Here is a 27,209-nt window from a genome sequence, read left to right as displayed (position 1 = left end):
TCACGATGTTTCATCCAAATCCAACATTTCCGATGAGAACCTGTCGAAAGCCAAGGAAGCTTGCAGCGTTAATGCTGAGATTCAGTGAAAAATCTCAAGTATTGCGCAATCGTCGCGATAGAAGCTCGCCTAGTGACCTTGGCAAGCTCGGATCAAAAGTTCACCTTCTGGAGAGAGTTTCCCGACGGGTCTCGTGGTAAGGCGAAGAGCTGGGGCTAGTCTGGGACGGTGAACCCCCTTCCGAGGCTCCCATTAGAAGTGAACCTCCCATCGAAGGAGATCCCCAGGTGCCTCCGCCGGGGCCTTTCCTTTTCGGTTTCGAGTAGAGGTAAGCTGGATGTCGGAGCTCCTCACCGCTGGCTCCAATCAAGACAACTTCACCTGAGGGATCAGGAAACCCTGGACTCTCAGCATCGAACACGTAATCATGAGTACGCCTCCGACCAGTTCTGAGCTCCCAGCATAGAGCGAGACCCGGCCGGAGCTTCGAATGATTAGGCAAATGGGAGCATCGTCTGGGATTCGGCGGAGCGAGCGGAATCGGGTTAATACGGTCAATGTTTTGCGTGATAAACGTCAGGGCTCGGGCGAATTGTTGATCGCATTGAATTCTCCCTGCATACCTGCGTCACAGACATGGTTGAGCTGACTAGTTTGATTAGCCGCCATCTGGTATTGTCCACCGCCGCCGACGCCTCCCCCCACGACAACGCCGCTATTCGCCAGATGGTGAGTCGCGTGTTGTCTGTGAAAAGGAACGTCGTACGTGTGTTCGTCTCCGGGACCACGCCATTCTCGAGGAATTCCCGCTATGCTTCCCTGAATGGTGTCCCCGCCGTAGAATCCGCGTTCGCCGACCCCGCCAGGGGGTCTGCGGATCGTTCCGTGGCACGGAGACGACATGTATTGCAAGGATGCGTGTTTGTTCGCCTCCATCTTCTCCCAGACCGCCATAGGGAGCGTGTCCTGGTTGCAGTGTTGCAAACACTTTGAGTTGTCGCCTGAAACGTTTGAACGGCAAATAAACCACCGCTCTTATTGGTATTCTCATTCTTCTTCGTTGTCGCCGTCGTGAGCATAACATTCACGTGATCGACCGTTTCGCATGGGTCGCTCGGTTCCGCCTCGGAGCGCTCCGACGCGCATGTACGGACATTCATACGTATGTATGTACTTTTAGATGTGTGGTTGCACCTACCTTGATCCCTCGAATGGGGCTCGCGGCTGTTTCTCATCCTCCCGAACCAGAAACAGGCTCCGATAGCCGCCGAAACAACCACCAGTAAACTGACAATAAATGGAACAACTAAAGGTGTAACAGATCCGTACGGTGGAGAACGATCTCTTGTTGAATGAGGCGGCGGAATCGTGCCTGCAACATAGCCTTGCTAATCAGTCACTCTGTTCGTACGACTCCCCACGTCAGACGACTGCCTACCTACTTAGAAAAGATGGAGCAGGGGAAGCCCAGCTCAGAATGATTGGGTGTCACGCAAAGACATCAGAGAACCGCATCCATTCTTGCGCTCTTCTCTGACGTTTTCGCCTGATCTTCTCGTTTCTGTCATCATCATATAGTAATTATGAGAGTAGCTTGTCCGCACACAGAGATTGTTCTACTAGGCGGAAAAGTGAAAATGTAGACACCACAATGTCCATCCGCCTTATATGCGGGCCACTTCCCGGCAAATTACTTGGCACGGCGGACTCCAGCCCAAGTCGTAGGCGATCGTTTTACGTTGCACTGTCTCAGTCGGGCCGAGCCGGATGGGATATGTATGTACATTACATGATCCGTGCTGGTCATACGACCTCTATTATTTGAAATGTGAGGTCGGCACGCAATGCGACCATTATACGCAATGGAGCAAGTCACCACGGCGACACTGAGACACACATTCGGCAGAGCAGTTCTCAAGACTTACTTCTCTGGAGGAGGTCTAAGACGGCAGGGCTTTTGGATTTTCTCCTCGAGTGAAAATCAGGCCTCACAGTCACAGCAACGACTTGCTTCATCACGATCTGCCTCTCCACTATTGAGTGGTCGCCGGACGTGCTTGCGAGCTTGAACTTACCTCCTGCGAGGGTGAGCGTCGAGAACGGGTATTCGGTTTCGGTCTCCCCCGCTTCGCTGTGCGCAGCCACCGACAACGTGTACCAGGTCGCCGGGACCAGGTCGCAAATCGCGACAGTTTGCTGAATCGAATTGACCGACGCATCGAACGCCCTATGGGGGATAGAGTTCACGATTATCGAGACTATCAGATTACGTATCCTGTACCTAGTTTAAAGGATACCAAAGAAGGAAAAGGAGAACTGATGCAGCGGCAACGTGACCCCGAGCGGAGCGAACCATGATCGACTCGCCTAATTCCGACCGCGGTTGGGGACGCTTGCGGGAAGTCAGATATGTAGATGAATTGGAGAGGCGGACGGAAGAATGAAGAAGAGTGAATGGAAGGGCCGAGAGGAAAGAGAAACAAGCGTGGTGGTCGATCGCTGGCTGGGGTTCACAGTGTATGAATGAGGGGATCGCGCGTTTTCCTGCTCTCGAACGAGAGGCTTCTGAAAAGCCTGCCCCCCCCCCACCGGGAGAACAGGGGACGAAATTCCGGAATCGGAAAAGGGAGATCAGCGGCCAGCCGAGGGAAAACTCAAGGAGAAATAACGCAGAGGAAACGCTGCCGCCCCAGCTAGCTGGCTAGCTAGCAAAGGAAGGAGAGCGTGGCCTGGAGAAGCAGCCGCAGCGAAAGCAGAGAAAAGTGAAGGAGTGGACGACGAGTGAGAGAAGAAAAGAGAAGCTGTAAGTAAAAGGATTTGGCTCCGTCGATTTCCTCAACGACGTCGTTGGTCATTTTGCGCTTCATAAAGTTGAGTTCGTTCGATTCTCTTCGGAGGGAAAGAGTGTGTGCCTGCGTCGATCTGTGTTTTCCTCCTCGAGGCCTATCCCGACCTACAGTCTCTCTCTCTCTCTCTCTCTCTCTGTTTTACTTGGTCCTCGGTTCCTTTTTTTTACTCCGCCCGCTCTTGCTCCTCTGACTGGCTGGTCGGCTTGTCGTCGGCTGGCTAGTTGTCGGCTGACTGGCTTGCTTGCTTGGTTCGGCTAACAATCGATTCGTCTCAGTCACTCGGTCGCTCGATTTCAGCGTCGATGTCTCGTATTTCCTTGACCTTTACGAAGCTTTTGTTTTTAGGAGCGTTCGCAGTAAGAAAGCGAAATCGGAATTTACGTCTGAGTTTGTGAGCGAGCGCGAAGGGAACCGAGCATAGGAGGATCGAGCTATGTGTACATCGGTTCAGGGTGCGCGAATTCCCGCCGAGGTCACAAAGTTGAGCCTGTCGGCTTTCCTCGGGGTTATATTTCCAGCCGCAGTCAATTCACTCGATTGCGTAAACTCCCGGTCGGTCGGCTCGAACTGAGATCAACTTTACAGCTTACTCGAATTCCATAGCATACCGTTTGGGAAAATCGAAGCTCGGTAGGTTCCCATCTCTGTACGGCAACGAGAAGGAGACACTCTGACGGAAGCTCCGGTACCCAGTCTAAGTCGGACGACGCTCTGACGCGAGCGAGTTTACTACGTGCTGGCTAGCCGCAACGTAATTCCAGGCTCCGAGAGGGACCTTCGCTGACTAACTTTCCTTCCCTCCCTAGCTCTAACAACGTTTCCAGTTCGTAACACATGCCGGCGTCAACCAGTCAGTCAGTCAGCCAAAAGGCAGACAACAAACAAACGTCGACGTCGTGTATTAGGGTCGGATTTATTGATTCGTGTTCCGTCAGGCGGACAAATGAATTAACGACGAAGGCACGAGTTACTCAGCGAGCGAGGCCCGCAGAACAAGCCCCAGCTGACTAGCCTACGATCCCACCAGTCGAGCGATCGGTGGGACAGGTCGCAAACAGAGCGATAGACGCTCGAAACTCGGGTTTCAATCTCCCGAATGCCCGCCGAAGCCTGAGCGTCTGTGATGAGCGAGAGATTCGGCGGACACTTACCTGGAGCCGGGACTGCTCCAATCGGAGTCTCCGTCCAAACGATAATGCAGAACGAACGTTGAAATGGTGCATCCACCGGATTTCCACGACGCAAGATCAACCGAGACGCAGGTCGTGTTCGATGAGAGGAACTCTCGAGTCGTGGCGGGCGCCTCGGGTGCTAAAAGTCGAGAAGAAAACGAATGGTAACGACAGCCTTCATGATATTCTTCCTTGAGCCCGCCGCCGTAGCATCTTCGCGGCGCTGCCACCTCCGGTACGCCACCAGACGGGCTGGGCTTGCGGCGGCAGGTCTGACTCTTCAGCGCAGCCAGAGGCTGAGCCAATGGCGTTTCCCGTCTTCCTCATACAGCTCACTCACTTGATCCTTCTGTTTTCGCCTGAACGTGATTACTGTGAGGTCCTTTGCCGGCCCCGTTGTGGGCCAAAATGTAGAACGTGTAGGCTCTACCACAGGATAAATTCCTTACGACATGGGAAGACTTTTCGGCTGGGAGAGCATTTTCTTGCCAGAGCCCTGTAGCGCTTGTATCACGATAGAAAACGATGTAGCCTGGAGAACAAGCGATAGAGTGATTAGGTGGAAGCCAGACGTCAGACCGACTCCCTTCGCTCTCGAAGCGAGCTGTTTCTTATCAGATGGAATGGATTGCAGGTGAGCCATACAGACGTGGAAACGTCTATAAGCTCGATCACGGGGCAGAACCACGGATCCCCGTCCTTCTGGCACCGAAATTCGGAGCCCTCAGCCGGCTGACGACTCGCTCTGACGAGAATCGATTAGAGTACGACATCCGCCAGCAGGTCTAGACTTTACAGGGCGGTGAACCTTCGCGTGGGTGAAATGGAGAAGCGTCCGATGTCACTCTGGATTGGGCATACATATATAGATGATTCTCACGGGAATCATAGAGCAGACGGACACTGCCAACGGAACCTGGTAAAGGATGTGCCCGTCTGGAAGGCAAGATTCACCATAGCACAAACCTACGATTGGAGGAATCATGGATATAAAGGAAGCACACTGAGCCCAGCCTGCGCTTCATTGGGTACGTTGAGGGATGAAAGGAATCGAATATCGGTCACGAACTCCTGTCCTCGAAGGTGGGTCGCAAATGAGACGTGGAACTTGAACCAAAAATGAATCCCGCCACCAGAAGGTTGATTTCCGATCCGCTAGATACTTGCAAGGAGGCGCCGCGGCAATTCCTCCCGAAGGCGGGCTACGGTACCATCATCCATTTATCTTCAGTCTGAAGAAAACTCAGGCCGCGATATTTCCAGTCCATAAATTCATGCACCCAGCATTTTCGGGTTGGTGAGTTTGAGGGACATCGGAGGAATTCTCTGCCCTTTGGTCGCTCTGTATTCCAACGCGGGAACGACATCGATTCCAGCGACTGGTCTCGTGAAGTTCGTCTCCATGCATTGAAATGGGTCGCTCCGGACGGGACGGCTCGTATACGGCATCCTCAGCCGAACACTCAACATGCTTCGGGACGCGCACACATAAATGGACTATTGACTCCAGCCCTCTACCGATCAATGGATTGAGTACAATTGCGGTGAGCAATAAAGCGGCCCTAGACGTTAACACGGGGTCACCGGTGTAGTTGCGTGCTCCTACCCCACGTTTCTTCTCAGAGCAAGGATCGAATTTACGTACCGTTAATAGGTTGCTCCCTTGCAATATTCCACGCAAGGTGCACCGACGACGAGGTCGAAGAGACTAGTTTGAGGTTCGCCGCCGGAGGGGGATCTGTATTAATGGAGGAAGCGAACCATTTACATCGGATGAAACGATCTCGAGATCTTCGGCTACCGAGAACACTGTCGGATCGAAGCGGCCGAAGTCCAGCTCGCCGACAGGCGTACAGACGGACGGATTGCCGATCGGTCTGTCGGTCCGTCCGGCCGTCCGTCAGACGAGGGCGATCGAACGACCGGCGCGTTCACTTCTCTTCGTTTCATTACCTATTTCGAGAGTTTGAGAAATGACTTCATCAGAGACGGGTCCGGCTCCTTTGCTGTTGAACGCTTGAACGACTACAACGTATTTTGTGCTTTTCTTGAGTTCTCTGATGTTGGTTTCCAATTGTTGACCTTGAGGAATTTCGGAAACGTCTAGAGTTTTGTAAGAGAACGACTCGCTCTTGTCGGCAATTTTGTACCCGACGTAGTAGCCTTGGACACTCGCTGCCCCTTCATCGGTGCCCTCAGGTGCCTAGATAAGGAGAGAAGGCGGGAGAGGGAAAACGAGTGAGTGAGTGATCGGAAGAATGAGATTGATTCAATGATTCTCAAGTGGGAATCCGTTTCGCTCGGATCGTTAGACTTTTTTCTTCTTCTGCCGGTCGTTAGCTTTACCGCTGAGCTCTGAGATGGACGGGATTTTCGAAAACTCACCTCCCAAGCAACATGTAGACTTGAAGATCCCGTCGAACTTATCTTGATGTTTCGGGGCACTGAGCTCGGCGCTGTGAGAAGGTTAAGCCATTAAATTTGGCGTAGCTCGTTTGGAAAAAGACACTACCATTCGAGCGAGGCTCAGTCAGTGAGTTTCTAGGTCTGTCTGAAAGCATCGATTTCGCCCGACCTAGGCGCCTGGGCCACCGAGGCCGCCTTCCGAGACGTACTCGGAGCGACTCGACTCGCTGCGTCGCGCACATCGCCCAAACGGCACCGAGGTCATTTCATCGCAAACGAGGCTAATTATTATTGTTGCGAATAGTTGTTCACTCGCCAGGCAATGAAAGAGCTTCCCAGGACCTCCCCGAACTAATTCGTAACGAATGAAAGAGCTCCAATGTGTTTACTAGCACGTGCCCCTCCTCCTCGCCCCCCCGCTCCAGGCTGGGATCGGGAATCCAAATATAGGTATTCCCCGACGGATGCTCACCCTCCTCATCAGTCGTAACTGTGACCGCCAGGCTGGCTTCGCTCATTCCTAGCGCGTTTTCCGCCTTTAGCCTGATCTCGTATTCCGTCTTCGGCTTCAAAGAGGTTACAGTCACCCGAAGTTCAGCTGACTCGACTGTACTCACATGGGCTTGATCCCAGCCCTCTGCAAAGTTTCGACTGCCGTTAAACGGGAACTCCTGGCGGGTCGAACGCACGCTTGCTGTTCCGCTGATATCGGGGCGAGATCCCTGATGTCGACCGATTTGGGCGGATGCAAACATCCCGGAACATACCTTTGATCTTTTTGTATTCCAGGATATAGCGTAGGATTGGACTGTTACCGCTGTATGGATGTTGCCAAGTTAAAGTAGCGGATCTGCTGGTTACCGACGCAATGTCGAGCTCCCGGGGCTTCTCTGGAGCTTCTTGAACGACAACCTGTTCGGGAAGAATGCTCACTTGTGATTACAGCGCTCTGATTGAGTGTTTCCTGAGAATCCCCTCGGCTTCCCGGAGTAATTATCGAGATCACACACCTGGAAGTTCGTGTCGTCTCTGCCGAAAGCATTCTCTGCGTAACAGCTGAACAGTGAGGAATCTTTCCGATCGGCTGAGCCGACGTGTATCTTATATTCGAACGCCTCCTGTAATCGAGTGAAGCGGAGTTGAAGCGCATCTTCCCCTTGTCCTCTGTGACATCTTGTTGACATATTGAAAGCGGATCGGGTGGGTAGATCCAACAAGATTGAATGTTGACCGTCTCACCTTCGTGTTGAGTTCTTGAACTACGTATCTTGGTTCCAGGTTCGGGTTGAAAGGCTGCCGATCCCTAGTCCAAGTGACGACTAATGGCGGCTCCCCAATGGCTCGGCAGCTCAGTTGAAAGCTGTCGCCTCGACGTACTGTGAGCGCTTGGAACTTTCTCTCGAAGTGGGCGGCCACTGTAAACACGGAAGATGTATCGCTTGTCACTTTGTGCTTGCCGAGTTGTTTTTCCAGTCTCTCCCCAACACGCTAGCCCTCCGGCCTCGCTTGCTTTCTCCTCGGCTATCGTTTCGTTCCTCCTTTCGATCTTCCGTCTCTCATCCATTGCACGCGAGACACCTGCAGCCGAACTTCCGAAGGCACGAATGAACATGCCGATGGTCAGGTCGAGCAGAGACTCGAGCTCTTCCGCCCATCTGAATGAGCCTGGGATCGTCACGGAAGAGAGCAGATCAGACTCCTCGGACTTGCACGCCAGAACATTTGTTGAAATCGCATGGCTCATCCTTCCTTGCCCCTCCTCATCCTGACCGATGGAGGGAAGTCGCGTCGCTACCTCGGAGAGCCCTCGCGTCCTGACACTCATGCGCTGCCGGTCGGGTTGTATTCTTGAGCTGTGCTCAGTCAGTCGGCCTGAGCGTCAGTCGATCGATCGGTCGCTCGGCCGACTTTGCCAGCGTTAGATCCCGGGGAGGAGCGATCCCAGACGCGAACTCACTAGCTAGCTCACCGAGCGAACAACGTGCTTGTCGGCCGGTCAGTTCGGCTAGTAAGTGGCTTTCACTCACTTACCATGCACGTCGAGATTGATGACCTTGGAGATTCCGGGACCGACTCCATTGACCGCCTGGCACATATAGGGTCCCGCATCTTCTCGGGAAACTTCGCGTATTGACAGTGAGCCGTTCTCAAGTATCTGGATGTTGGCGTTGCTAATTATCACGGCGAAGTCGCTCTCTGCAACAAGTATCGACGTAAGCGGCTTCCCCCTCCACACCGTGGGTTACGGTGACAGATCACACCGGAGACGAATGTCAGGAAGGAGTGAATGCTTACTTTGTTGTTTCTTCCATCTGATATTTGGCAGAGGGTGTCCGGACGCTTGACAGTCGAAAACAATAGGTTCTCCCACGATGGCGTGTCTGTCGAGTGGCTCCGTCAGCCACTTGGGCGGCACTGAAGAGATCGAATTGATAGATCAATGAATTCATTTTATGGACGATTACCGACGCGGGATCCGTGAATAAATCCGGGGCATCGTCTCGCATCAATCCCGAACCCTCAAACAGGGGGCGGAGCCCTTCACGGGATCTCCGCTCGGACAAGGAGAACAGAATCGATTGGCCACCTCTGGAAATTTTTGGCTCCAAGCTGCTCCTACCTAGCGGCCTCGTCGTTTTCGACGATGGTGGCTGCCTCGACGCGGAGGAAGCGCACGACGACGGCGGCAACATCGTCGACGAAGACGACGACCAAGGCTGAATTCATAACTGGGACGGTCGGGTAGACGATGGACGCAATGTTGCCGGGAACGGGGCGGACGACGACTTTAGTCGACGCACGAGCGCATTGCAGTGTAAATGTGTGTTCCTTTCGTTGTCCTCACTTTATTTCCCGATCCCCTCCTCCTTTTCAGAGAACATTCGGGAGTTTGTTCCGCATCGTTGGCCATTGCCATCGCAGCCAGCTTGGCAACGCGACCGGGGAACGAGGGAGCAGGCAGTCAAGCTGAGTGAACGGCGAGGGACGGGAGGGCGAGGCTGATATGGCGAGCTCAAAATCTTAAGCTCGTCGCTTGCGACTTCCCTCCTCGTCCTTCTTCCTATGAACACAGCGGCTCCTTTCTCGCTCACTTACGTACTCATTCACTTCCTTGCGAGCTTTTCGGAGCGAAACAGCCCTTCATTTATCTGCTCGTCTTCCCTCTCTCTGTATCTATTTTCAGGTCCTCTCCTCGACTCCCTTGTCCGCTCGCCGCCCCCGCCCGCCCCCCTCCTCGAAAGTTGTTTAATTGTTCCCTAGTTGTGCCCTGTTCATCGGCACCGACACAATCGTCGCGTTGTGGGTTCCACCCGGGAGGGTCGAAAGGTTACACGAGTTCGATCTCGTTGATTCTTGAGGGAAGCCATTCTATCTCGACGTTTTCAGATCGAACTCATCATGTTGAGCAGCGAGAGACGTTTCTGACGGGACCAGTCGATAGGGGATCGCCTCCGGATCGCATTGAGATCCTTTTATTCAGCGTGGGAAAAGGGAAACCAAGCTCCTGCTGGCCTACTTACCCTGGACGACCATCGGCGCGGTGTAGTTCGACGAAGCTGCGGGGTTCGTTGCAACACACGTGTAATTACCGGAGTGCAGTTGGTCTACCGATGTGAACGACAAGAAGGAAGTGTAGTCGTTGGCCGCAGTCACCGACGCTTTCAAACTCGGGGCCAGAGGCTGGCCATCCTTGAACCAGCTAATGCGAATCGGGAGGTCTCCGTCCGAGACGATGCAAGCCGCTCCTGCTCGCTTCCCCTGGGTCAGGTCCTCAGGAAACGTGAACGGGTTCACGATCGGTGGAACTGGAATATCAAGACGAATTATCACTCATGGAGAGATCTACGGAGCTACGGAATGAACTGGACCGCCAACTGACATTTGCGGGGACCGTTCTCTTTGTTCCTTTCTGAACTTACTCATCACTGTGAGTTTGAGTTGTTTTGATACCACGACATTGTGCTCTCCGGTCACAACGCAAGTATATTGACCGTCGTCGGTTCGCCGTTCCACGTCCGCGATGACTAAAGTTCCGTTCTCGAAAACTTTCTGACGATGGTTTTGGGGGAGAGTGCGATTCTCTGAAAACAAGGGAATCACGATTAATTGAAACGGACACCATAGCCCGGAGTTCTCCTTAGGAAATGGAATTGGTCTGCACGGGATGCAGTCCTGAGCCCTCCTCCCTTCTTTACACCGGAACTGAGTGACGGCCCGCTCATGGTCAGCTTCGTTCCTTGTTTAGGACCATTTAATCGAAAACTTGGTCGTCGTCTCTCCTTGTAGAAGGCCGTCATCAAGGTTTCGGAGAAGATCGTCCTTACGGGGTGAAGGCTTGTGGGAGCGACGTACGAGGCGGAGGACGAGCGCGAGAATAGGGAAAACCGCGGGGGAGCAGAAGCACGGCGACCAAGTGACTAGAGAAATTTGATGAGTACTTCAACGGACGCACGCCGCTGAGAGGTTCGTGCGGTCGCATGGATTTTCGCTTCCGACGACGGTCCGCCGGTCGTGCCCGCCACCGCGGGTGCCGAAAAGGAGGAAAACAGTGGAAGCTGCTACTGCTCCATCTCCTACGTACTCCACTCCTCCCGATGGCGGCGGCGGCGGCCGCCTCAAAGACGCTGGATGTGCGGGAGAAGCTTGGGAAGCAACTCACGTTCCCGCCAATGCGGTGGTAGACTTAGCCACTCGTCGCTCTAGTCCCTAGTCGCCTCGCGCCCTATAGCCGTCGCGAGGTCGCCCGGCAGCCCGTCCGTTTCGCTCGCTAGTTTTCTTCGAGTCCGGAGCCGAGAGAAAAAGCTCCAGCGGTCACTCGTTTCACCGCTAACTGCTTCCGTTGCTGGTTATTCTTTCCGCGGCTCGGAGGAGGGCTCGTCTCTAGAGCGTCGATGCCAGATACCAGGAGCGATTAAAACGAGCATATTATCTGAAAGCAGCTCGAGGAGCACAAACTCGTTCGGCGAATCCGCCGGCCAGCGCGCAGAGTCCAATCGAGCAGCCGACTTCGACCGGGCGAAATATCGCTCCGCGAAGCGACGCATGAGTGGACAGTCGAGCCTGCGCTCAATGAATTATTGCGTCTGTCGATCGTTTCCGACTCCGTCAGCGAAACCGACAGCGAAAATCACGAGGATAGGAAAGAGACTGCTCAAGAACTTCGCTGATTCGAAGAGGCCCCGAACCCTTCCTTTTCCGCCCCCTCCTCCGTTCAAATTGCCGTTTGTGAAGCTCCACCGACGGGGCAAGCTGGCAGACGAACGCGGAAGCAGGAAACCAGCGAGCGGGCGTACGCTCTAGGTAGGTAGCTATTACGATGCAGCTCTGTCGGTTCCTCGGTTCGGACAGAGAGTGAAGGTACGGTTTCACAGATAGACACACACCGGTGCGACGGCGGTGCTGGCGCTCACCAGCAAGAGAGGTGGGTAGGCAGGGTATAGGGGCGAAGAAGCGCTCACAGATCCCGAGCAAAAATGGCTCAGCGCAAAAGTTCCTCGCTTGTCTACTTTGTACATTCTCTCGGTTCCCCTAATAACTGGGCCCACTGGCTGTAGGATGAGGAGATGAGCAGCCGACCTAGCTGACTGGCTGGTGAACCCGCGAGGAGGAGTCCGCAGGAGTTTCACTGGCCCACAGAACACCAAGATTCCGGCGCATTTCGAACGGTAGTAGCAGCGGATACATTGCATCACCGATTTTAAGCGTAGCAGCTGTCGTTGCGAGGAAAGGTTCGTAGAAACCGATAAAAATCGTCGTCGGGAGACAGTCGACCGAGTTTTTGCGCGACTCGGGAAAACTACCCGACAACTTCTCAGGTTAGATCAGTCCTGCGCGTCGTCGGCGTTCCCATTCTCACGGTCACACGTCTCTCCGAAGCCCAGGAAGGTCTTCCAAAAGGTATGCTTCTTCGAAAATGTCACGAGCGCGTTCGCCGGAGAGAGAGATTGGTGGGCGGGAAGCGCTCCCATGGGTTTATGCGTTTCGCAGATGATCGATCTCGATGGGCAATAGAAACGTCGCACAATTCAAAAGAAAATTCACTCGGCGACACGAGCTCCCAGAAGCTTCGGGCGAGCACTTTATGATGCTCGCTACTATTATATTGTAGTAACATTACTCTCACCTCTGATCCAGTGGATGCTCTTGAGCGGATAGCCCGCAGCGGGGCAATGAATCCTGACGGCTTCTCCTGCTAACGCAGTCTTGGGACTCATAGTGCGGATGTGTGGCTTGCCGTAAACCTGCAAACGCGCAGAATGCTCAGCACGGCCGACGCCGTTCTTCGCAATGCAGGAGTAGACTCCACCATCTTCGACTCGGACAGCCGTGATGTTCACGTAGCTGTGCACAGACCGCTCGCCACTGACGTAGTCACCTGTTGGACGGAAGTTTGTCACGTAAAAAGGAAGCGGGCATTTTCTCCTTCTTCGGGGAACAGCGGCTTGCGGAGAAGGAAACATCGTGAATTTCCAGGGGGAGTCCCGAGGGAATTCAGACGAAGGCGGTAATCAAGTCAAATTGACGTGAAAGCGAATGTTTAGCGCAAGCTCTCCAAGTCTCGAACGGGTCAGCTGGGCGGGAATTATTCTTGAGAGCTTTTCCCCAGACTAATGTAAGTTTGATTAAAGCGAAGAACAGGCGTAGCTCGGCGGGCACATCGCTGAACCGCTGGACTCGTTTCGCGGTGGAACGGGACGCACGCGCCCACCCCAGACGGGGATACAAGAGCTACACGTCAGAGAACCTCCCAACAGAGAAACACTCGATTACTCCTCAGGATACGAGTCCCACATATGAGAAGATCCAAAGTTCCACGAGGTCTCGATGGGCAATCCTGCGAATGGTTCCGCAGACTTTGTTGCGATGAGGGAAACGACGCGCGGCTCGAAGTGATCGCGATAAACACTCCCAACCATTGAGAGAACCCCCCTGCGGCGTCATCTACGTCTGCCGTATAGGCCTGTTCAAATTTCGGCCGATCGTGTTTCGAATCGAGATGCGTCCAGGTCGACCGGCCCGCGGCTGAAATCTCTGCCGAGAGTAGCTCATGCAGACAGAGCACCAAGTTCACGGAAGCCAGGTTATACCTCAGGAGCGAACCCTGGTCGGAGAGGAGGCCTCGCTCCTCTGACCGCTCTGAACTCACCGATCCGGATGTGATAAACCTCTGGAACAGCTTGACTGTCCAAGGTCCAGGTAATTTGTGGTAGAGGGTTTCCGGACGCGGAGCACTTCAACGACGCCATGCTTCCGGGTTTGAGAGTGAGTTCACGGAATGCATGTTCGAGCACAGGCGCATCCTCTGCAAGAGATTTTGGATTCAGTAAAAACATAGCGACGACTGAAACAAGCTCCCTCTAGACCAAGAAATGCCTTTGTCCAGCATCGCTTTGTCGCTCTGTCTGTAGTTCGGGCGGGGAACAAGCGCAGAACACGGGATAGGAAGTAAAAGCGAATTACTCCGTGTACGAAGTGATTATGTTTTTAAGTGCGTTGTCGTGAAGGCTACGGAGAACAGCGTCGTGGCTGAGGCAAGGAAATCATGGGGCGACGGTGTGCGCGAGAGAGGTTAGAAAAGGGCATGAGATCTCCGGGAAGGGGGAACACGCTGAGGGGCCAGAGGTGCCGTTGGAGGACGGAGGGAGGAGGAAGAACAGGCATCTCTCTTTCAGATCTAACGAGCTCTTCCGAAAGCCCACTGGTTCGTACGCTTGGCTGCCGAGGATGAAGACACTGAACCTTTTTGTTCGACAGTCTCCGTCGTCGTACTAGCAAATCAGTCGAGCGGCGAACCGGGATGGTGGTCAGGAAAAAGGAGGGGGGCGTGAGAGGGAGGGGGGGGGGTCGAAGCGGCCGTCTACCAGAACACAATACGCTTGCTGACTCCTTGAAGGTAGCAGCTCCAGGAGTAGCACTCCTCGTCCTTAATTAGATCTGGCCTCCTTTTCCTCTTCGTTCCTTTCCTCCTCCCACCTCCTCATCGTCCTCCTCCGCCCGTCTTGTAGTAGTCTCAGCCCTCCCCTTTCCGCGCTGTTTGTTCATCCAGGCTCTTCACTCACTCACTCGCTCGCTCACTCACTAGCGAGTGTTCCTTTCTCCCAAGGGTGATCCACTTATTGCCAACCTTTGTTGCCTGCTGCTTCCTTAGACTCACGTAGGTGGCCGCCGGTAGCGGCGCTACTGATATGAGAGCTCTAACAACTTTTTAACAGGTTCTCCTCACATCGCACGGAGGAGAAGCTGGGCTCCAATGGCGCCGCTCCAGCCCTCTCGGCTACTCGAAAGCCGCCAGATAATATGAGAGGGACACATTTGACAGGTCTCATTATTTGGACTCGTGGCGACCCCGTCGTCGGAGTACCCCATCGTCCTATGCTCGTCTACACTTGGCCGCTCTTCTCTTCGTATGGAGCTGATGAGAGGGAAATGTCATCCGTGAACTCACCTCCGATAATGAGTTGAGTCGTACCCTGCGCAGAATCTTTCGAGTTTCCCACCAGACACTGGTACATTCCACGGTCCTGTCTGTGCACCGGAGATATTTCTAATACCTGCAGCACTTCACTCGAGAGGAAATTGAATCGGGGACCTTTGTTGAGAGGTTGACCATCCTTTGTCCACACGACGCTGTGAATCGGTTGCCCGCTGATTCGGCAACTCATGTTGGCAGTGCGCCCAACGTCCACGACCTGAATGTTGGGCTCAACTCGGGCAATGAGGGGCACGCTGACGTACAAATCTGTTTGAGCTCTTTCTTCTCCAGCTGAGTTGTTCACAACGCAGACATAGCGACCGGAGTCCCCAGGCGTCGCGGCCGAGATCACCATCAGGCCATCGAGAATGTGATGCCGATCGGACGCGAGCAGAGGATTCGGGGAACCTGTTATAGAAAGAATAAATGAGTCATCATCAATTCTCTTCTCCTCTGCCTGGATTTCTCTACGAGTGCAAACAACAGATGATCGAACAGATGGCCCTGGGACGAAGACGCCGATCCGTTCGGGGACGGTCACCCAGGTCACGTCAAAGAGATATACGGTCACGACGTCCTCCCGGATCTTTTGCAGTTCACTCATTCTGAGCGCCTGTGTGTTCCTCTGTGGGCCCTTGTGTCAACGACAGTCATCTCCCAAAGACCTATTGCGGATGGGAACAGCTGTTACCGCAACGCAAGCGGCGTGACCACACTCGAACTGTATTAGCGCTCGACCGGCGGACCGTTCCAATCGTTGTTCTCGCCTGGTGGCGCGAATGCGAAGGACCTAGGTAAGTAAGGTGGGGTTGCCATTGCCCCGTCAGCACAAGCGAGCGACTTGCATTAAGACAGCCACGAGAGAGAGAAAGAGGGGGCCGCCATCAAATGTGGAAATCCGAGCTCACGATGGAGCCAGGTGAGCTTAACGGTCACTCATATTAGGGCCGCTGCCGTTTAACCTCCCTCCTCTCGAGCCCCTCCGTCTCATTGTTAGCAGTCACGCGACGGGTACTTGCGCTTTTATTATTGCTAATGTGGGTGAACATATGGAACGTCTCGGACCGAGGCTGCTTCAGCTTCCGCTCCTACATGCATGGAGCTCTGACCCCTCCGCGGAGATAACATTTCCTTATCTCGATCCTTCCTGCAGCCGACAACATCCAACTCGGCGTCAATCAGTGAAGAAAGAACGGCGCTGACCGATAACAGAGAGAACGAGGGCAGGACTCGCCAGGTATACACAAACATATCTCCATCGATCTACACAGGTATTCGAGAATACGTAGCATGAGCTCCAGCAGCTGGTGAGCACCTGTTTTGCGGATCATGGATGCGCGGATCCGCCATCTCAACGAAAATTGCGAGTCTTCGGAAAGCCCTCCGAAATTCAGAGCTCGAGAGCCGTGTACATCTAAGCATAATGATCTTACCCGAGCTATCGCTCCGGTACCATGTCGTCTTGGGCGACGGATGCCCTTGACTGATGCAGGGAAGATACGCGCGGTCTCCTTCCTCGACATGCACATTGCTCCTGTATTCCGTAATCTTAACTGGGAGAACTCCGTTCGCCTCTGGAAACGTGAAAGTTACATTTTAGGTGCGTTGTTGTTGTTACACAAGGATAAATTCCCCTTGGGCGTCCCGAATCCTCCACCCTGAATGGTCTCCTGGAACGATTTCAGGGGAGGGCGGGGGGCGTGGTCCCCTGGTCTGGTACTCGCTCTCTCCGAAGCTTCGGAACCTCAATCGTCGCGTTAGCCGAGAACATGTAATGCCATCTCTGAATCTGGTTGCGGAAGACTGGTAAAGAGCACTGCCGTCAGCAACAGTTCCGCAGTGTGTTGATTGTTTCTTGCTTGCTCGATCTATCTCTGAACGATGTAGAAACCATGGGGGACCGTGTGAGCCACAAGGAGCGGGTAACGACCGGAGCTCACCGGGACGTCGAGTCAGCGGAGGAGTGAGCGACGGCGCGCCGTAGGAGCGGGGCACACCGAAGGAACGAGCAAGCCTAGTCAACCCGAGCGAACCGTGGTTCGCGAGAAAGCAAATTTATGCGCATATACCCGTTTCTCAACTTGCAGACTCGTTCCTCCAAGCACCCGCTTGCTTGTTCGCTTTTCTGTTTTTCTAGTTTTTTCTCGCTCCCTCCGTTCACGCCAATCCGGCAAGATGGGGGAAAATGAACAAACGACTACTTTTCGTTACTCTTCAACGTCTCCCCGTTTTCCAGCTCCCTCTCGCCCATCATATCGCGGATAACGCTGCTCGTGTGGGTGAGCGACCGCGACGTATCACGATGATGCATCATCGACCGCAACGGTATCCCGCCACGGAAGAAATCCTCCCTGTTCTCGTAGCCCGGCCTCCCCTCCCTCTGCTCCTGTACAATAACACTGTATCCTGAGATCAAGCAGCAACAGACCCCGAAGAGCCCGACGAACTCAGCGCCGGACGAACTGCTCTGAATAATTGAGTCGGATGCGCTGCCCTTCTCATTCACGCAGGCCGAATGTCATCCGCAGGAACCCCTTCGATTCTGTTTTGATGCTTGTCCGGTCCCTTCAATCATTATTATACGAGACAGCATGAGGCTCTTCGAGTGGGCGCCACGGGGACATGGTTACGTGCAACGCGTCTCGACGACAACGGGAACCGGAAGCTTCGAGTGAGGAACACGGTAATAAATGCCTTAACCTACGCAGCTTGACCTGTAGCTCAATAGCGGATCAGACATGAGTGGCCGGCCCGTCGGCCGGGCTCCGATGTCGGTCCGTAGCCGCGGCTGCTCGAGGACCCTCGAGGTCGAGGTTGGCATTCTCAAGCCGACTGTCCTGCCAACCGAGCGCCCGAACGACGAGAGATGACTCGAAGGAGCTGCGCTGGGCTTCGTCCGCGTGCGGACTTCTGACTGACGAAGTCTTCTCTCCCTTGTCTCTAGGTGTTTTATGCAGCGTTTGTGTCGACGGTGGACTCACCGCCGTCATTGACGTCGCGTACTCACCTGTTACGATGACCTTCCCAGCACTTTGACTGACGGTGCTCTGACCTGTGAGCACGTTGTGGAGCGTACATCTAAAGCTGTGCGTCGAGTCTGCAGGCTTCGCAGATCGGATCAAAAGCTCTCCTGACGAGAGCATGATGTATCTTTTGTCCAGCGCTGGAACAAAAGTCAATTCATCACGGCTCCGTAACTTCTTGAACGAGAGATAATCCAATGATTCCCAACTAGGTGCTCGGTACAAGGGGGCTCTGCACGAAGACCTCTGACGGGAACGTCGCTCCTGATCGTATGATAATAATTACCTGATTCCCCAAGAGTTCCAACAGTTACACCGTCTTGTCGCGTCCACGACGAAACTCGCACGAAATCTCGCACGTTGGCAGGTATATGGCATCGTAGTAGAGCGGAATTCCCTCTGACGGCATATGCGTCGAAAACGGACGCGCTAAACTTGTGAGCAACCACTGAAAGAAAATTAGATCTTACTCGCTGAACGCTCGACGAGTTGACAATATTCAATTCGGTAGTTTCGATACGATGGGATTAAGTGGCTCTCTTTCTCCGGCCTCCGCTTCATCCCGGTACGAGCTCGCGTCGGCTCCGAAATGCAACAACTCATACCCTCGGAACGCAGCTGTCTGAGAGTGCCGAGACGATGAAAAATTCAGGGGATTTATTTTTGCTCAACAATTGAATGAGATCAAGCCGGGAAACCTGATCCTATTCGGGTCTGTGTCCCTCGATTCCTTCTCTTCCCATTTATCCTCCCTTCGGGATCTTCCGTTTCCTTCTCGTCTGACAGCCGGAGACGCCAGGCCATTTACTCCAAGGTTCGCCTACAGTCCGATTTCTCTGAAGGGCGCTGCGTAGAAGAAGAGTCACTGCAATCTGTTCAACGTCCTCCACACACCTCTTTTTCTTTCTTCCACGCTCCCCAACAACACACATTGGATGCTTGCCTCCTACGCCCGTCTCTGAATCTGTTCACTCTTCCCGCTAGAGAGAAAAGATCTCCAGCAACGTATAAATAAACTTCGCAGCGAGGAGCATTCCCTCGCAGGACCCTTCGGAAAAACCCGTCTCATCCTCCAAAAACCTCAGGGCTGACGCAACCGAGATTCCTGATCGCGCGAGTCGAGCAATCGATCACCCCGGAATCGGCTCTGGACTCCAACCGAGAGCGAAGATCGACCCTAGGCCCGCAACAAAATTGAAAATTACGTCTTCCCCTCGGCGACCACTGCAGGATACTCAACCGCCAGTACTCCGTCGAATGAGCTCTGTTTCCTCCGAACTGTTTGCCTTTTGAAGATTCATCTTGCCTAGGTGTTTGCTCAGTCGTCGACGGCGGCGGCTTGTCGTTCGGCCTGCCCGACCCATCAATTGACCGACCCACGGGCGGAGCGGCCTGCCGGCGGGCAGCCGGCGGCGTTATGCGAGCAACCAAATCAAGGACTAGTTGTAGAAGTAGATTGCTTTTGCCCTTGTGTCGTCGTCGTGCTCGCCGCCCGTATTGAGGGGGTACCGGCGAAAGAACGATGCGGTTGCCATTTAAGCCGCCTCGAAGATAACAAACCCTCGCCGGATACGCTGACTGACATCTCCGTGCGGTTGTCCGTCCGATTCTTCTTTGTTTGTTCGAGACTCGCTGTCTGTCCGCCGACTCGGGCGGCCGACCGACAACCGGGGAGTCGGATAGATGAATTTGTTGAGAAATTCAATCACATGGACCGTCTCGCTCGCCCACAGAACCAACGTCGACTTCGCCATAGCTACCGATCTCGTCGCGGAGGGCGAAGGGAGAAACGCCGAAGAAAAACAGGGGCCCTCCGAAACAAAGTTCGCAAAGTTCGTCTCTCTTGAGCTTTCGGCTCGCTCGATACTACACATATGAACCGCGACGATGGTGACGGCGGCGGCGAGCGTTCGAGAAGGAGCGCGGACCGCCATATTGCACTTACCCCGCTGCCGCCGCTCAAGTTCCACTTCAATGTCTCTCTAAGTACCGATTTTCAGACCTCAAGCGGGCCATCTGACTGAGTGAGCGGTAAGCAGACAGACAGTCCGAACGAGAATTCCGAGCGGGAACTTGTTCCTTTTCCACCGTCAACTTCGACCGGTAGCGCCGGGGTAGGAAAAAGCCTCGCAAGAGTTCTCCTGCTCCGCCAGCCGTCGAAAAACCTTTACTCGGATTCCCCGTTTGCTCCGTCGGCGCACTGTCGTCACCGGGACCAATCGACCGAAATAAAGATGGACAGACCGACGAACGGACACTACGAGCAGTCGAACGCTTCGCGCAGGAGGGGGGGGGCGTAATTTGAAATTCAAAAATCTCTTTTTCCTTAGGCGTCAATCGAGGCGGAAATAGGTAGGTAGCACGAACGGAGGGGTGAGCGAGCGAATGAACGAACAACCGACTCAAGATAGAAGAGAGCATTAAACATTTTGACGTGATTATCGTCGCTGCGAGACCTGTCCAGCGCGTATTTCGCCGGATCCGCTGGGGGCGAAGTTGCAGCCCATGCCGACTGAGAACTTCGTTTGATTAGCCGATTTCACCTTCGATCCTGATTGTACATATGTTTGTAATCATCACCTGGGTATCGAGCAGATCTAAGTCATCGCGGATCTGCGACGCAAGCGGGAAAGAAAAGAACTCCCGGATATCATCTCCAGCTGGCTTGACATGGCCTCCATTTTCCCGCACTTTGTTTGCTCTTCGCCGGCTGTTCGTTGCCCGCAATGCGGTGGGAGACGGAGCTCAATTTATCACTCTCTGAGTCACGATCTCGTACTCGTCACCGCGTTCGTCTACTCAGCGATCTGCCGAGTTGCTTGCTTACTTGGCTCAAATTTGCCTCGCCACTTTCTACCTTGCCTCGCTCAGCCCGCCCGTCTGTCTCACTCGGCCGTCTATCTATCGGTATACACCAGCGACGTCCGAATGCAGACATCGCCGCAGCTCCCAGCCCCTCCCCGCCAACGCAGTGATTGTCGCTGACGACGATTGAGCCTGTCTTATGCTACAAATGATTCCATATCCCGAACGGGACGTCGCTGTTCTCCGTTATCACAATCTCAGTTAGACTGAGCATGAATTCATGGAGTCCGCGCCAGTCGACCGCATCAACTTTTATCCATTTCCCGGACGAGAGCTCGACAGACGTCACTTTCTCCCTCTTCTCAGCCGCTTCTCGTCCTCCCGAAGGGCGCGCCCGTCGAGTCGTCCCGCCGGCCAGCCGGCCGGCCAGGCGACCGAGGCGCGCCTTTGCACGCTCGTGTGTTTTTCCCTAGGATTGTTTACCATTGGGTAACAAATGGAAATGAAAGAAAGATAAGAGAGACAACGAATACTAGACGAGAGCTCTCGTTGGTACGCATTCGTCCCCAGCCTTCTCCCCGTGTATTTCGGGGTTTGCAGTTCCCTCATGCAAAAATGTCCCAGCTCAAAACACGTCGCCTGCCAAGCCGCGCGCTGCGCTTGGTATCCCGACGAATGAGGCACATCGCGAATGTTTGGCGCGTGGCAAGAGAATTCATTCGCAGTTGCGACTCGAGCGTTATCGGAGTCACTCCAGAACTTCCTGCTCTTATCACACTTTCAAGTTACAGCCGGAGCCAGTCAGAGCGGAACTTGCCAGATAATAAGAGGCCATCAAGCAGAGGCTCCCGTGTCGAGCTCTCGCGGTTTCCGATCGGTGCTCTGGTGGCGGACCGGCTCGAAGCTGCTGCATTCACATCGTGGCGGTCGGAGGGCAACCCGAAAACGAGGAAGATGGAGTGACAGAAGCGTAAACAGAGAAGCGACCTATCAGCCGGGAGACCTATTTGTGCATGAAGTGTTTATTGCTCGTTGGTCGGACGGTCGCTGCGTCGGCGTTCCCAAGTCGTCTTGCCCGCCGGACGCTTGTCGGTAGGTCTTAACAGTAACGGTTAGTAGAGTCGTCTCTTTCAGCTATCGTCCTATTATCTTAAGGTCACGTTCAAGGGTTACTATTAAACCCCCTCTCTATAAATCTCCCGAGGATCAACCAGTGGCTCGGTCTTCTCCGCTCAAGACTCTCACAGATTTAGGTACCTAGTCATGGATTGCAGCTCCCATGGATCGGAACACCAAACATGCGACGTTGGCGTGAATTCGCCAAAAACATTGACATAGAGCGTTCCGTCGCGAATCGGTATAGCGAAAGATCCGACCTCTCCCCTAATGTTCCCTCCTCAGCGTAATTCCCGGCTATCCGCGATTTTTCTGAGCAAGAAACGTTCGTACGATGAACAGCTGTGGTACCGCGCTGTGTCGGACCTCCCATAGGTCCCTGGTAAGTCGGGAATGCAGAAGCTTCACGGTTTGCTTGCCTGGTCGCTCGATCGGGTGCTTAGCTGCTGTCTCGCACAGCGCGAGAAAAATGGAAAATTATCGCCGACGACGTCTCCCACAGCCGCTACTGTGGCGGAAAAGACTGCTGGGAAGGAACACAAGCAGTCGGGAGAAATTATGCTTATTTTAGTCTAAAACAATTCTCCGCACAGGTTGTCGGAACGACTCATCCCCATAACGGATTTCCTGAACCCCTCAGAGATTCCCCGGCTTCCGATTCTGGGACATTCACGATAACAAGTACTGCTCATGGATCCCGGGAGCTTCCCTCTGACGCGATGGAGGGAGCTCGCCGCGTCGCCGCTGGCTGCAAGTTCATCTTGAGCTGCTGGATAGGTAATACGTGAGTGCGATATTTGTCGGGGACACGCGCTGGGCCATGCGGCAGAATTCTCCAGTCGAATAGCAATCCATTGTCATTGACAATAATTTGTCAAAGATGGGTCGAGGTCGGATGGAGTATCCAAGACTGCTCCTCAGCAGCCGAATTCCTCAACTTCCGGCATGGAGTTGATCCGACAACACCGATGGGGTCTCGAGATGAAACGCGCACTAGTCGTCGGTGAGCGATGTGTAATACACTGCGTGAGGCATTGTATGTTGATGAGCGAGAGACTAAACGCACTCAGTGTTCCAGATGAGCTAGTCCCGTCGGAGCTGGGGAAGGGGTCTGACCGACCGCCACTCTGCCTAAGCCGTGGATTGCCCAGTCAGCTCTTACATTTGCGTAGATCGCTCTGTAGACGGCCGTCCACGTTTATGTTCTCGGTAGTTTCGGTCATTCTAGACATGATGTCGGCAGTATATCTTGTCCGTTTTCCTTGAGAGCTCGATACGGCGGCGTCGGATGAGGCCGCACCGGGAGCGACCAGCATACCAAGCGAATCGACGTGCGGAGCAAATATCGTTGTGCCTCATCTTTCGAATTACAGATCACACAGACTCATTCGAACAGGAAGTTGCTTGGCTGGGAACCATCGGTCGAGACGAATTCCCAAGAGCATGAGCATTGAATATGAGTCGATAAACAACTTGGGAGCGAGTCGGTGCGGCGGCATCGACGTGTCGGAAGAAAAAGATCGGTGAGAATCATCAACGCGCTCCGACCTCCCCTCGTCGAGACATGGAATTCCTCCGTATTGAACAAAAAGGCGAAGCGAGCCGTGGCGGGTTTTCCGCGGGAGAGCCTGTCGACGACATCCTAAGATGGCATGGTAGTGATTTTGAGGTGTAATTATCTCTCCTCCGAGACCTCTCCTCCGAGAGACAAATGACACATTGCGGGCGCGAAGAACACTGGTGTTGAACGCGTGAGTGACCGGTCGGACGGGGGGGGCTGTCTCTCCTTTCGTCGGCCGGCTCCAGCTGGTTGCGGCGTTGAAAAATTGATTCATATGGGTCAGCGAAAATCTACGTCAAGAAAACAGGATAATATGATCGATCTTTGTTTCATTGAAAGACGATCGTCAATAGCCGATATCGGAGTAAGATCTGCACGGGAGACCGGCTGAGCATCGTTGGTGCTCCACTCGCCGCTCGCTCGAAATTCAGCACCGCGATCGGACTTCCGGGGAATAATGGGGCGAATCTCATCGAAGCAGCGATAGAAAAACGAATGTTTCCCGTTCGAAGAAGATCCCATCGACTGTTTTGAGCGAAAACTGCTCACTCGCATGCAGCCCGCTCCCGCTTTCGCTTCGTTTAATGCGACATCATCTGGTTGTCGACTTTACGCCGAGGTTATTTCCTTGGGGAAGGCCATTATCGCTCAAAAAACGCTACCGCCTGAAATCAAATTAGTTCCCTTCTCTCCGTGGCCCGCTCGCTCGTTGCCACGATCTTTCCGCCGCGTGCCTGAGCCTAACGCGTGCTCTTTTCTTCTCTCGCTGTTGTCGACTACTGCTGATGATAGTCGTCGCCCTGTCGGCCGCGTGACTGTTGCTCGCGGTGTTGACGTTGACAACGGGAACGTGTCGTCGTCGTCGTCCGCGGCATCCACGGCACCCGCGACGAGCCACGGAAGCGGCGAGCGGTGCGAACAGCCTCGTTGCACGCTCCGTACACTTTGCAAAAGTCTCGCAATTTGCAAGAAGGGTGCTGACTCAGATGCGACCATAACTCGCCGTCAACGTCATCGACGTTGTCCTTCCCTGGTCGAAGAGTTGCGACCGTCGTGCGCGGCAAAAGAATATTGAGAGAATAAGCTGAGATACCGGGAGCTCAATTATTGCTGGCACGGGTCGGCCACCACCGGGAAATAAATACATCGATTTCAGTTCGCTCAGAGGGATCATCAAGATTAACGCCCCTCCATCGACTGCGTCGAGCCAAGCCAGAGTCCGTCTGAACCGACTCAGTTTCAAATTGATCTGCGGAAAGTTCCGACGTGTTTGAAGTTCCGCTCTTGATCCTCCCTCTCTCCGACACGCCCGATTCCTCTCGTGGTCTCTCTCGACGGGAAAACGCCTCGCCGGGAGCGACAACAACGAGAACGGCGACGTCGGCAACACCGAAAACAACATAGACGGCTAGAGGCTAAGGATTAACTAAAACCACTGCAGGCTCCTCTGGTCCACGGGGAAAACTTCGCTGTACTTCTGTCGTCCGCATGCCGCTGTCGTTGGGTCGCTCGGACGGCTGGCTGGCTAAGTCTGGACTTGTTTTCATTTCGTAACACACTCCGCACCGCGAGCTCGTGGGCAAGCTCACGAACAAACGGTCGACGGCAGCGGACGGGTGCTGCAGGGAGAAAAGCGCTTCTGAACGCGTGCGGAGCGTCCTCATCCGATGGCAGCAGACGGAAAAGCGCTAAGCTCTTGTACACACATTCCTTGCTCGTTCTTTTCGTCCCTCCCCTGTGTTGTTACGGACGAGCACGGAGGAGCAACGACTTCGTCGACTTCGGAAGCTGAAGCGAAAGAGAGCCCCACGCAAGCAGCGTGTTTGACTGCGGCCGGAAGAATCAAGAGCGAATCCGGTAAGGCAAGCGGGGGCGTCTCTCCGAACGAATAATTCTTCGGATGGGAAAGCATCCGTCTGACGATGAGCCAGAAGTTGATCAGGATGATCACGCGAGTCTCCCGAAATGCCTCCTGAAGATTTCGAGGGCCGAAGCTTCGTACTGGCGGAAACGGTCTCGAGATTCGACGGACCGTTGGCATTGTCAACGCTGTGACCGAGATCGTCGGTCTCGTTCTCGCGGAAGATCGGCGAGAGGAGAGCTAAACACAGGGCGTCTCCGGAAGATTCCCACTGCCGTAGTCATAAGCTGTGTCGCGAAGAAATGCCGAGAGTCACCGAACAGTCACCGAATTCGCAACGCTGTAGAGTCACGCCTTAACGATGCTGCTGCTGCCGCCGCCGCCGTCGCTCGTTCTTCATAAACTGACAGCGAGGGTAAACAGATAACAAGGCAGACTTTGTACCTAGAAGCGACGACGCACTGGCGCACAGGCAGCGAGCTTAACGCATTTATTTATTAGCGCGACGTTATCTTGGATGTCCAACGCATCGCGAGCATCGATTGCGAGGAACACTCGACGAAAAAGCTGCAAGGGTCCCTCCGTCCGAGGCGACGCAGGATATGGCGACGGGAGGACGTTTCCATTCTGCTAATAATCTCTTCGATGCAGCAGGGATCTTCGCTAGACCCTCATCTCGAAGACGCTCGTAATCGGGATACTGCTCGCGAGTACGAACTCGTCGTAGCAGCCAATGTTCAGAACAACAACGATGACGTACATAAATTTGCGTGAGGGAACTTTCGCTGCAGTGTGAACTCGCGAACTTTGTCTACATCTATCATCCTCTCCCGCTCCCGTTCCTCCAAGAGACTTGTTGTTAGAAGTTGTCAATGCGATGCTCGGATGGCGAGGCTCGCTCTTCTACAACCGTTGGGGAGGCCTCCGACGTGCAGCAGCTACGGGCTGTCAGCGAGGCATTTCAGTATCGTCATATCGATCCTCCAGCTCGCGTCGACATACGAGAGCCGGAGCTTCGCTCGCTGCTCTGATACGTAGCTTCGTCCGTCCGTCCATCCGTTCGCTCACCCGCTCGTTCTAGGTGCGGAGGTGCTTCTAAACAAAGATGTCAAGAAACGCGTCTCCCTTACGTCAATCCTGCTCTGGGCGTTATCGCTGACTGAGCCAATAAAAATGATGGGGCTCGCAGCATCCGGCCGTTCCCGTTCGTCCTGTTCGATTGGAAACAGAGCTTTCGTCGAATTCTCGTTCAGAATCGTTCTGCGCAATAGTAGACGCGCCGCGAGGATCGCCACGGTATGGTTCCTGCTACCAATAACAGGGCAATCGTTGTGAATTCGCGGCTACGTGCCGCTCGTAAGCGTGTGCAATCGCTTTCGTAGTTTCAGAGCATGTGTTCGGGGAACCGGACGCGAGATCCGTCGACGTCACGATGGCGAAGTCAGCTCCTACGGCACAGCGACGTCAATAATAATAATACAGTGTTCAGATGACGAGAGCTCGTGCATTTCAGTGTGGGGTATAGCGGGGAAGGTTCGGAAGGATCTTCACAAACTACAAGTGGGATTCCTCGTTCCATTGTAGGCATTTGTTCGCTTATGAGGAGCTTGATGTCTAGAAGTTCGAGGGGAACACTCACCTCCTTTTATCTGCACCAATCGACTCTTAATGAGGCCTACGTGGTTGTAGGCGATGCATCGGTAGCCGGTCGAGTGGACGTCGGGTCGAAACTGGGACACACTGAACTGATGGAATAACAGAGACCCGTCCGGCCGTATGTCTCGAACTCCCGGTATGGGAACAGCGGGCGAGCCATCCTTTTTCTCCCAGCGGATCTGAGGCGTTGGTTGTCCTTGAGCGCTGCATGGGACCACGGCGCCCGTGTCAGATGAGAATTCCATCGAAGAAGACGGCTCCAAAACGAATGTCGGTCCTCTATCGAC

At 54.1% G+C, this 27,209-nt stretch overlaps 1 protein-coding gene across 1 annotated transcript; it reads right to left on the bottom strand.

Moving 5' to 3' along the window:
• On the bottom strand, positions 1 to 27,209 carry LOC100904710 (Down syndrome cell adhesion molecule-like protein Dscam2). Its single transcript, XM_029111374.1, has 25 exons — positions 26,906 to 27,209; positions 18,210 to 18,371; positions 17,908 to 18,063; positions 16,334 to 16,474; positions 14,874 to 15,308; positions 13,575 to 13,730; positions 12,552 to 12,803; positions 10,348 to 10,509; positions 9,949 to 10,233; positions 8,723 to 8,842; positions 8,459 to 8,623; positions 7,667 to 7,842; positions 7,438 to 7,545; positions 7,195 to 7,339; positions 6,900 to 7,064; positions 6,407 to 6,477; positions 5,975 to 6,224; positions 5,667 to 5,759; positions 4,362 to 4,553; positions 4,001 to 4,160; positions 2,076 to 2,227; positions 1,199 to 1,372; positions 624 to 1,001; positions 165 to 381; positions 1 to 40 (listed from the first exon to the last, which is right to left on the bottom strand). Exons 1-25 carry the CDS (start codon positions 27,165 to 27,167, stop codon positions 1 to 3), a joined length of 4,617 nt encoding a protein of 1,538 aa, XP_028967207.1. The 5' UTR covers positions 27,168 to 27,209.

This window comes from Galendromus occidentalis, unplaced genomic scaffold (assembly GCF_000255335.2).
Source record: "Galendromus occidentalis unplaced genomic scaffold, Mocc_1.1 scf7180000077436, whole genome shotgun sequence".
Taxonomy (NCBI): domain Eukaryota; kingdom Metazoa; phylum Arthropoda; class Arachnida; order Mesostigmata; family Phytoseiidae; genus Galendromus; species Galendromus occidentalis.
This window is presented reverse-complemented; position numbering and strand designations above follow the sequence as displayed.

Coding starts and splice junctions, on each gene's coding strand:
- LOC100904710 (XM_029111374.1), bottom strand. CDS start 27,167: ATGGAATTCTCATCTGACACGGGCGCCGTGGTCCCATGCAGCGCTCAA. Junction 7,546..7,666: donor TTCAAGAACTCAACACGAAG/GTGAGACGGTCA, acceptor ACTCGATTACAG/GAGGCGTTCGAATATAAGAT. Junction 1,373..2,075: donor GACGCTCACCCTCGCAGGAG/GTAAGTTCAAGC, acceptor GCTATGTTGCAG/GCACGATTCCGCCGCCTCAT.